The 12,207-nt window shown below is 37.8% G+C and overlaps 1 protein-coding gene across 9 annotated transcripts in view; it reads right to left on the bottom strand.

Moving 5' to 3' along the window:
• eif4g1b (eukaryotic translation initiation factor 4 gamma, 1b) overlaps nt 1-11,357 on the bottom strand; it is a 73,199-nt gene extending 61,842 nt beyond the window's left edge. For 5 of the 9 annotated variants that reach the window (XM_084419689.1, XM_084419694.1, XM_084419696.1 and 2 more), the window contains exons 1-2: nt 9,766-9,865; nt 280-406 (exon numbers count right to left, since the gene is read on the bottom strand). In XM_084419689.1, the coding sequence (XP_084275815.1) occupies nt 280-360 (81 nt within the window). In that variant the 5' untranslated portion in view covers nt 361-406; nt 9,766-9,865. Of the gene's footprint in view, nt 1-279; nt 407-9,765; nt 9,866-11,212 lie in introns of those variants that run through there. The other 4 variants (XM_084419695.1, XM_084419700.1, XM_084419698.1 and 1 more) reach the window with 3 other exon arrangements.
• Nucleotides 11,358-12,207: the final 850 nt, after the last annotated feature.

The raw sequence follows: 12,207 nt of genomic DNA, 5'->3' as shown, positions 1-12,207 counted from the left end.
AGGAAATGTATTAATATAACTCTGATTGTATTCGTCTGAAAGAAGAAAGTCATACACACCTAGGATGGTTTGAGGGTGAGTAAATCATGGGTTAATTTTTTTTTTTAATTACAAGTAGACATTTACAAGCAAAATGATTTATTAGAATACATAAAGTACAGTAGATTTTTTTATTATTTATGCTTTAAATTATATTATTTACAGGCCTTGTGGTGTCAGGGACTGCAGTCTGAAACACCCTGAGAAAGATATATATATAAAAAGAGTAGTGTGTTTTACCTGGGACAGGCCCGGTGAGGGAGCGGAGGGGTGAGGGGGGGCGGAGGGGGGTCCTGACAGAGGCTGAGGTGCCTTATTCATTTCACCCGGAGCATCTGCATGGAGACGCAGCACCTACTTACAAAACCTGGGAGAGAGAGAGAGAGAGAGAGAAATTCAAGTTATACAGGCTTTAAAGTCCCCCTGTAGTCAATCATTTTATCCCTTAAAACTCATCTTTGATCACCAAAATGGCATGAAAAAATTTATTCACACCTTAAAATATCTTGACTGTAACTCGACACCCTTGCCTAATTTAGTATGCGTGGTTCTATGAATATGCAAATGAGCCCCGCCTCCACTCACTCACTCAGCTCAGAGATCCACTGGTTGACGATCACACGTTGATCTGATTGGTTACAAGGTAGTTTGTGACGTCAGAAACACCAGCGATTTCAAAGCGTGTTTTTGAGACTGTCTTTGATTCACTGCAGTTTTAAGGAGGAAACACTCAGCAATGCTGTCGACTTATGAACTTGTCTTAAAGCATATTACAAACATCACATAGACATATAAACAACATTAAAAGCTGGATTTTAATGTTGTTTATATGTCTATGTGGTGTTTTTAATATGCTTTAAGATGAGGGACTTTAATTATGGCTTCAAGTCAATTAGTGTTTACAATATCTGACTGAAAATGATTAACGCACGTGTCACACTGATTCAGCGGACGTTACAGTTGAAGTGTGTGGTTTTTACACGTGATTTCGGTTACACTTTATTTTAAGGTGTCATTGTAACAGTGTAATTATATATTTAAGTACTGAGTAATATTAATGAACTACATGTACTTACTATAGGGTTAGTGTTTGGTTGAGGGTTAATTGCATGTAATTATGCATAATTTACTGTTATTACTACGGTAATGTAACAAGGACACTGTAAAATAAAGTGTTACCGTGATTTCTCGTATCACACTGGCTCTTCCAACACGGCGAGTTTGGTGCAGGATTATCCAATTAACGGCTGATGGGAAAAGTGTTCGGAAAACCGGATTGAAACTATTTATTCATTACTGTTGCGGTTCAGTGCCAGTGGCGCAGTAATAACACACTTCACCTTTACCACAGGAGATCCAGACCTGAACACCGCAGTAAAGAGTAAAAATAACACCTGCGCATCTTCAAACACCGCATGGTCTCTCAGGAGACAAACACACACACACACTCCTGCTCGAAGACAAACTCGCATCACAAGTCCCTTAAAACAGGCCTCTTGACTATAAAATCAGAAAATCACACATTTCATCTTTAAAAGTTTTGTAAAAAAAATAAATAAATAAATTCGTACTAGGGCTGAACAATTTGGGAAGAAAAATCTATTTGCGATTTTTCTTATGAGTGCAATTTAAATCGCTTTTTTTAAAAAAGAGCTTTTGCTGTACTTGTTTATAGGGCTTCGCAATCTGGCTAATTATTATTAGAGATACTACATTTCCGATCGCAATTATTGGCGGCGTATCCCTATATTTATTACGATTTTTATGATCATTAAATTAGAAGTTACATTTCTTAAACAAAATAAGAAATATATTACTCTAGGAATATTACTATTGTACTGTGAAATAACTATTGAGAAAAATAGTGTACATTTGTTAATTTAAATACTATTATTTATGTCTTAAAGGTGCCGTGTGTGATTAAATATATTACTCTGGGAATATTACTATTGTACTGTGAAATAACTATTGAGAAAAATAGTGTACATTTGTTAATTTAAATACTATTATTTATGTCTTAAAGGTGCACTGTGATTATAGCGGCATCTAGTGGTGAGGTTGTGAACTGCACCCAACAGAAGTTACGGTGGCCGACAGGAAGTGATGTCGTCGTCTGAGACAGCAGAGAGTAGCCAGTTCAGCAATGAGCTTTCTTTACAAAGATAAATTCAGAAATTAGGTTTACTTAATTATTCAGTAAAACGAGATGTTATTGTGAATATTATTGTGACTTGTTCATCATTGTGTCAGAGTTTTATTCGCTGACTTCAGCTTTAGCTTCTTTACACGAAGAACAACACAGTGACGAAACGCGTGTGTCCGTTCAGGGCCACTGTAGAAACACGTGTGTGTAAGGAGACCCGCGGTGTGTGTAGAGAGAAATGCTCATTCTAAGGTGATAAAAACACAAGTAAGGTCTTTATACACCACTGAAAACATAGTTATGAATATGAATAAGAACAGATCCTTCTAAATATTACACAATGCACCTTTAATTTCTTCATTTTCAAAAGTTAAACCATCAAGCTTTTCTTTTAAAGGAAAACTAACATGTAGTGAAATATAAGAAGCATGAATTATTTGGTGCTTCTTCAAATTTAGTTTTCAGGATTGGTAAAGTACTTGTGTATCTCGATCAGGTCCCGGTGACCCGTGAACGAAGACTCGTGTTTTATGACGATGATCTTCAGTTACTGCAGCACACATTTATTACTTGGCTTTGTGCATTTGACGTGTGGCTGCTTTTGTGAATGAATCAGGACTGCGGCAAGAGACGAGCTGAACACTCAACTAGTTTATGAGGAGGGGTTACAGGCGACACGGCTATCTTTACAAGAGCCAAATATAGAGAGGCAAACCTGCACACACACACACACACACACACACACAGAGAGAGAGTACAGTACAAACCTGACGCTTCTCTCACACACACAGAGTACAGTACAAACCTGACACTTCTCTCACACACAGATATGGAGTTCAGCAGTGACATTATATAACGCTTAAATACACCTTGTGTAAAAGCCGAGTTCAAAAGGTTTTGAGGCCAGAAATCAAAGAGAAGAAAGTTAAAATGTCAAGGCATAAGTTCTGACTTCATGTTTCTGAAATTAAATCTAGGGCAAAAACAGCGACCCTAAAACCGTGAGTAATTTGAACCGTTTAATATTAATACTCAGTGAATGTTATTGTAAAGAAAGTAAGCAGTTGCTCTTTTCAGTAATTGTCGGTATTTGCGATATGTCACGAATCTCGGCTATATTTTTCGCGACTGTGGTTGCTGAATATAAATAAAAAATATTAACATAATTTGGAATTGTTATAATTAGTATTGGAAATTTCACTGTTTTCGCTTTTGAGAGAAGCTTTTTAACCAGTTTTCATAATGTACAGAGATCAGGTAAAAAATAAACCTTACCGTTTTCTAAATTTGCGATTATACTTTAAGCAAATTAATCGTGATTATTAGGGGTTCAAGCATGAAATGCTGAAACCCTATTGTAATTGTAAGGATTTGTAAAAACGCATCGTGCAGGCCAAACCGTAAGGCTTAGAGACTTGAAACCTGGCCAGATGGTAGGCCTCAATTTGGGAACAACCTATCAGAGTATGACCCCGATTGGCCCATAGGTGGCGCTACAGCGACCAAAAGTACAAAATCGCCCCTAAACTCTTAGACCGTTTGTCCTAGACTCAAGTGTCTTACACCACTGTGATCTCTGGCTCAAGTCGGACAAAATGGCTATCTCCAATTTCGATTTAGGCAGGAAAAATTTTCTGCTATGTCGAATTTTGTCCAAAACCTAGTTTTGCGAACCAGACCAGTCTAGGACAATTCTCTGGACTCTCTAGATCAATAGTTATCGAAAAAAAGTTTAACTTTTGCATTTGGCTGGCTGTAACAGGGTCATTTAGAGAAGGGGCGTGGCAAAATACACTCAAAAGCCTATAAATCATCACATGCGCCATATTATTCTAAAGAAGCGTGCAAACTTTTATGGAGAGCGTGCCATCAGTGGAGGTGTCACAGTTTAAAAGGTAAAAAAATGAATAAAAATCACCACATTTCCATGATAAATGGCTTGTTAAAAGCCTTGATAAAGTTTTTGGAACGCAGCAGCGCAAGCGGCAAGTGCCTAGACCCTATAGTTTTTTTTTATTAGGCCTTTTTGTGGCCCTTTTTTAGGCACTTATTACAGGTTCAAGCACGAAGTGCTGAAACCCTATTGTTATTGTTAATTTTCCCATGATGCAACATTCAGACATAAAACTGATCAGGCAGACCAAACCGTAAGTCGTAGAGACTTGAAACTTTGGGGGCTGATAGTACTCACACCGCCTACAGCGTCACCAAGGCCCGCCCCGATCGGCCTGACGGGGGCGCTACAGCGGGCAAAAGTACGAAATGGCTCATAACACATCAACCGTTAGGCCTAGGCTCAAGTGTCTTATATCGTTGGATTCCTTGGCTCGAGGCAGACCAGATGCATGCTCGTCACCCCGCAAACATTTTCGGGTATTTGGGGTTTTTCCAAAAACCTACTTTCGCGAACTAGTCCTAGGTTTTTGGCCCGACCAGAATATGTCGCATTTTGTCCAAAACCTATTTTTGCGAACTAGTCCTAGGTTTTTCGCCCGATCGGAACCAGACCAGTCTAGGACAATTCTCTGGACTCTCTAGATCAATAATTATCAAAAAAAAGTTGAACTTTTGCATTTGGATGGCTGTAATAGGGTCATTTATTAAATGGGCGTGGCAAAATACACTAATAAGCCTATAAATCCTAAATAAAAAATCAGAACTTCACAAAAATTGGTCAGCATATGTGACATAACATCATTAACAAGCATGCAAAATTCTATGGAGATCGGACGATAGGTGGCGCTATAACTTTTAAAAAGCTTTAAAATCATATATTTCCCATGGTAAATTGCCTGTATTGGCTGTAAAAGGTCCTTTCCATCTATTATGTCAGTGGTTACATGCTTGCTAAATAAAACTTATTAACTTTTTATGCTTTTGTGCTTAAAAACCTTAACTGCTTGAACCCCGATAAATGCTGCTTGCAGCTTTAATTAATTTAATTATTATCGTGAAGTCCTTGTTTCTGGTGTAACTGCGTTGTCATTAAAAGCCGTTTTTTCTTCTCTATAGTGCCGTATATCAGAGCGAAACACCTCTGGAACAAGAACAAATGTGGGCGGGGCTTGATTTTGTCTGTGAGGAATTGATTGGATGGTTGTGGTTTGCTATAGAGACAGAGCGCAATGAGAGCAATCCAACTGTCTCCATTGACTTTGCATTGCGAGAGGCTGCCTCCTTGTCATTTATGACTTATAACAAAAGACAGAAACATGCCTAAAAGCTGCTGTGTGACAAGGTGTAGGCTACAGCAAACAAGCTAAAAAACCATAAATAAATTTTTGTACGCTTCCGAACCGTAAAAGCCAGCCTTTAAAGAGACAAAAGTGGATACAGGCAATAAGACGTGAAGCATCAGCAGGAAGAATGGGTAAATTGTGGGATCCTGACACTCAGTATGTCTACATGTGCAGTAAACATTTTGTCACTGGTAAGTCAAATATCCAAATGTCAGTTTTATATATGATATTTATGTAAGCTAAGCTGTAGCATTTTGACAGTATGCAACTTTTAGAATGTGGATAAAGCAGAAAGCTATGCAGTAACGGTTGTTTGCGAGTGCCTTAGCTGCAGTAGTAGGGTTACGTTACTAAGAATAACGTATATATTATTATTTGTTTGGATTGTTTTTCCCCCCGGTGTGGGCGTGGCCTAAATACGCTCTGTCTCTATTGGTGGATCTCATGTGAGTGACAGGTTGCCCCGCCCTCATCAGCAGAGGAGAGAAGAGATGCTGCAAGAGGAAGATATTCTGAATCATGAATTTAAAGGAGTGGTATAATGCCCTTTTCATAAGATGTAAAACAAGTCTCTGATGTCCCCAGAGTGTGTGTGTGAAGTTTCAGCTCAAAATACCCCACAGATATTGTTATACAGCATGTTAAAATTGTCACTTTTTGAGGGTGAGCAAAAACGCACCGTTTTTGTGTTTGTTCCTTTAAATGCAAATGAGCTGCTGCTCCCGGCACAGGGGGCGGAGCTTCAAGAGCTCGTGTCCTTTAACCTCACACACACATGCACTGAAAATTTCAAACACTTTTAGCCTTTTATGTTCAAACCGGAGTCAGACAATGATGGAGAGACTCAAGAAGAAGAGACAACATGTAGAAGCAACAGGACATTTCTGAATGGTTAGTTGATGAATTTATGAAGCTGATGTGTAGTTATCTTCTAGTCATTGATTAGCATATTCTGTCTTGATAATCTATAAATCGTGTTCCGGGGCCGGGGTTTATGTAAATTTTAGGGTTGGTGATGTCACTAACCCTGGAGGAATGTGGTGTAGTCTCTACCAGCCGTTTGTTGTAGTCCTTAAAAACAATTTCTTTAAAAGCAAATATCTCCCTTTGCTCTGAACTTTGAGCGTCGTAACTTTGCAGATGTTGTTTATGCTCAAACAGCAACATTACACACTAACTAAAGTTGAAATCATATTCAACCACCCCTTAAAAAAAATACTTGTTTATAATGAATGCAATACTGCATAAAAAACAAGAATTTTACAAGGGCATAAAGCATCTTTCTCCATTGATGGTATTTTTTTTAACAAGCATGGAAATATTTCCTTATGTTACATAGATGTTTTTCTCCTTTTCCACTGTTTGCTGTCGTGACGTCACAGTTTAGGATAGCGTGGCATTCGTGCTTTGATTGGCTCAAAACACCTGAGTGCACACATGCAGTATTTCCACTATTATAACGTCGATCACAAGCGATCCTCCACTTGACCACATCAAACTACATTAATCCCCAGTGACAGAACCAAACAAACAGTGGTTACACTTTATTTTAAGGTGTCATTGTTACAGTGTAATTATACATTTAAGTACTGAGTAATATTAATGAACTACATGTACTTACCATAGGGTTAGGGTAGGATTAGGATTAGTTGCATGTAATCATGCATAATTTACTGTTATTACTATGGTAAGTACATGTAACAAGGACACTGTAATATAAAGTGTTACCAAACATTTTCTCAAGCGCTGAAACTCCCACAAACACACTCTTTGTCTGTCTGTCCTTTGAGAGTTTGAAGACGAGACTCATACGAGACCTTTGGAGTGTGTTGCTATTGGATACACTGCAGTGTGAGACGGCTTCAGTGATGCGACAGTCATGCACGAGTGACTAACGCTTCACACACTCCATCCGTCACTGTAAAGATCCACGGCTCTTTCACCATGAACTCTGACCTTTGACGCGGGGCCAGTTCCAGAGAAATCCAACATCACGTCACATAAATCAGAAGACAGGAGCTCATTCTTAAAGGAGAAACTACACACTCGAGATAAGAGCAGCACACATGGCCTGGTATCGGTCTCAGTGACGTCTTTCAAACACACGTGACTTCATTAAAATATTCAAACGTAATAAACTCATACTTAAACTAATTAGAAACACAAATGATTGAGTGAGAAATGCTTACTAAGTACAAAGATTCGTTCAAAAACGCTGATTCATCCAGTAAAGACACAGTCATTGGATCCAGGACATTAAACCTTGTCAAGTTCATTCACTTGTCCGAGTAATAAAGTAATAAAAAGGGTTTTGTATATATAATTTATTCTGAAGCAATATTCTCATTAGTGTTCAATCAGCTTTGCATATTTGTAGTGAACTTGTGATATTTAACCCGAGGACATTTTTGTACATTTGAAATGGTATTTTTATTTGAATGTAATTTTTTTATTTGAATGACTTTTTTTTCCTAATCATATTAAATTAATGCTCCATCTTTGATTTCAAATTCTTAAATTTGATCAATTTTTTTTTTTTTTATTAGAATAATAAAACACTAAAGGGGTTTTACCAATCAAATTAAATCAGCTAAACTGAAAAATTTCAACTGCATAAAATAATGTTGGGTTTTAAATGTTTTTTGAATATACAAATAAGAAATATTGAAGAAAAAGAGATACTTTTAAACATGAAACTAAACCAACAGAAAATCTTAATGAGTGAGTCATTGAGTGAGTCACTGAGTGAGTCATTGAGTGAGTCACTGAGTGAGTCAATTCGTTCAAATGACCGATTCATTCAAGAATGAGGCAGCTGTTTATGGATGCGTTTAATTGAATCTTCGACTCGCTTGTTTGGAACGATTTTCGCTGCCGAAACAGAACAAAAACAGTCAGTATTGTGTCTAAAATGCAAGTGACTTAATATTAACTACTTGTTTATTGAAGTTCCATGAAATCAGCGTCACATTTTCAACTGTGACGGTATTCAGGAGAACAGCATTCTTGGTCGTGTGATGTTGCGTAACTATATCACACGTTATGTATGTTGTTAACTGAGTTTCTTTGTGTGTTGCGCTCACTTGTTTTCGATTTCTCCTCGAGAGTCTGCGTATCAGTACATTATTATCCACTATCGATGACCACTTACACTAAATGTAACGTAAAATTTTATGGAGATCGGACCATAGGTGGCGCTATAACTGTTAAAAAGCTTTAAAAAACATGTATTTCCTATGGTAAATTGCCTGTATTGGCTGCAAATGGTCTTTTCCCTCTGTGATTTAGGTGGCTAAATAAAACGTAATGTCTTTTGATGCTTATGTGCTTAAAGGCCGATTTATTTTTTGCTACTGACGTTTTAATCAGGCTAGCCTCTTCAAAAGATCCACTTGTCTCTGCCAAGCATTAATGTCAAGCCCTGCAATCATTCATTCAAACCGATATCTTTAAATACGTTCAAATTAATTAAACATTTTAAACAGATTGCAGCAATTAACAGTAGTTATCTAGCAACTACTACGGAGTAAACTAACAAACTCTAGTAAATGAATAGACTAAATACCATGGTACTTTAATTACAAACCATGTAACTTCATATATCATGGTGCTTACAACACATATACCAAACTTACATGGCTTTATGCACTTTGTACCATATTTCTTGCCATATATACCATGGTACTATCATGATTTGTGGTGATTATACCATTGTACTACCATGCAAGTAAATGTCATTACCATGGTACTGCCACTGTACTTGCATCACAAAGATTACCTTTATTTTACTTAGTTGCATGTCCAAAATACAAGAATGTTCCTCTAATATATACCATACAATGATTAACATAGTCATGTTTCGCAAGTCAAATGAAAGGATTACTGAAAATACTGTGGCAGTACTATAGTAAAGTGATGGTACTTTAATGCAGTGGTCTTACCATGGTATTTACATGGTACTCTCAGAAAAACATGGTGCCTGTCCAAAAGCATTTTTATATTAAAAAAAGCATCAACCAAAAACCCAAATATAACCATAATCATGACGTATATCTCATTGAATGTCAAATAACTGCCATGATCCAAAACACACTGCTTTATCAGGGAACATGTTAAAACATGGTCATAACAGGCTTTAATGAAATCCAAGCAGTTCACAAGACACCTGTCAGCACACACACAGACGTATTGATCACTTCTCAGGGCCAGATTGAGTAACTTACTGCGTAGTTACGCGTGTAACGCACAAACACATCAGCTGAACACACACACACATACATACACATGCGCGCGCATTCATATAAAATCGCTCATTTGACACACAAACAGACCACGGTTCTTTACCGTTTCTCTTTCTCTCTCTCTCTCGGTGTGATTCACTGTCCGGTAACGCGAGACATGCAGCGCGTCGCCATGTTCGCTCACGCGTGCGCGTGCGCCTGCCGGAACAAAGCATGTGGGTCGCGCGCGCATGCGCAGTCAGGCGCTCCAGTACCGGCGTATCATCATGATTCAACACTTAACCAACACAACAACTTTAATTACAGATTCTGGTCAATTGGGCTCAATTAGCCCATACACTAATGACACAACTAAACACTTTATATTAACACATTAACACACGCGACCAATGTCGTTGCGTAATCTCATTAATAATTACGCGAATTCGCGTATTTATGAATAATTATGGGCGTGGCTCAAACACCTTTGACATGGAGATGTTAACGAATCATTAATCAGTGCCTCATTTTAAATTTTAGTTGTTGTTGTTATTATTCTTTGTTTTATACATTATGAACTGTATTTACAATGCCTTGTATTTGTCTGTAATTGAACAAAAAAATATATAATAATGATTAAAAAAATATTTAATCAATGCCAGATGAAAAAACAGGGAATCATAATAATAATAATATTAATAATAATAATGATAATATATATAGCGTTTATTTTTATGTTTTGGGGTCAGACATCCCAAAAACAAAACAAATGTTTAAAATATTTACACTTCAGACATCACGTGGATTTCATGATGACATATTTCATCATTACTGCAGTGTTTAGGTTACTGACAAACAAACAGGGCCTCACATTAGGACAGTTCGTCTAATCTGTAAATGTAGGTTAGTGAAATATTAATCTGTGTTCCAGAACAGGAGCAGAGATGATCAGCCATTGTTTAATGCCATAAGAAATCAAACCAGACTATTGACACCTGACTTTTCGTTTAGGAAACATGATGCTTGTCAGTGCAAAAGCCAGTTTGCATATTTAAACGTGGTGTCTAAGCTGTTTTAAATGATTGTTTGTATGTTGCTATGCAGATGCAAGAGTGTTTGAGCAGACACACCTATAAAATGAATACCAAAACTGAAATCATGTTTAAAATCAGTTCACCAGTGATGATCTCCAGCTAATCGCTTGTTTTGATGACATACTCTGTTTATAATCTCTGCACATTTCTGATCATATGACTAAAGCAAATTAATTGGCAGAAAGCATTCACTGCAGAAGGAAACAGTCACAATATGGTGTAAAACCACAAACCCACCATGCGATTGATATCATGTACACACAATTACAGTACAGTGAGAACCAGGGTGATTATATCAACTAAAAGTAATGTTAAAAAACATACAATTATCTTGATTTAAATTATTTAAATAATAACGATCATGGTATTTTCAGTGAATTTTACAGTACTGGTGTCACACACACACACACTCACGCACGCACGCGCACGCACGCACGCGTCAACGCCGGTAAGGACTCGCGTGCGCCTGTTTCTTACCTGACAGGAGTTTATCGTGTATCTTCGGTGCCGGTCCGGTTCTGTATCGGATCAGTGAAGTGATACCAAACCGAAAAAAAAGCCAGAAAGAGAGACAGACCCGTCTGGACCGGACGGAACCTTTTCCGGCGGAAACCGGCGACTCGGGAACTTCCGGATCGGTGACAATAGGGAATCCCGACCACGTGACAGAGTTTTAGGTGTCGTGAATGGACCGAAACAAATAAGTTGGCTCGTTAATATTCATGACCTCGGCTTTCGCCGCAGGATTCCAGCAGAAAGTTCACTTTGCAACGTCAGCATGGCCTCATTAATATTTATGAGCATTTGCCATAGTAGGATTCGTGAACGCTGATTGGTCGAGGCTTACAGAGGCGTGGCCTTTCAGTACAGCGCCCCCTGGTGACCGTCTAAAATCTCACATGAACTCATTCTGACCGATTCTGACTAGTAGCAATGTGTGAAAATGCTGCTTTATTGGTTTATTATTAAAAATGGGTTAGCAATGACATCTGAAAATATTGTTTTAGTAGATGTGTGATTGTGCTGAAATGTTCAACAGGTCTGTATGAAACAAACACACTACATATGTCACTATTGCCAGATACTGGCTCATACATATGAATTAGCTATGGTGTAGTTCAGTGGTCTTCACTGTTTTTTCTTCATGAGAGCCACACTGATAGGACAAAGTCAGTAGGAGAGCCAATTTTACCGCAAAGTATCAAAAGTTACATCCAGTCATAAATACCATGTCTGCCTATCAATCTGTCATCCCTGAACATACAATATATGCATTGCAATAAATACAAAAGGGCGGGGGAAAAAACATTCTTCATGATTTACCAGTCAAATTTGTAACTGAGACAATATAATTTCTCTTAATGACAAAAAAAGCAGGATTTCCAGAATATATTCATCCCAGAATGTTACTTTTTCCCTACATTAGCCCATCATGTATCTAACCATCCCAATTTATGAATCTGAATGTATTG

Source organism: Rutilus rutilus (assembly GCF_951802725.1).
Source record: "Rutilus rutilus genome assembly, chromosome: 9".
Lineage (NCBI taxonomy): Eukaryota > Metazoa > Chordata > Actinopteri > Cypriniformes > Leuciscidae > Rutilus > Rutilus rutilus.
This window is presented reverse-complemented; position numbering and strand designations above follow the sequence as displayed.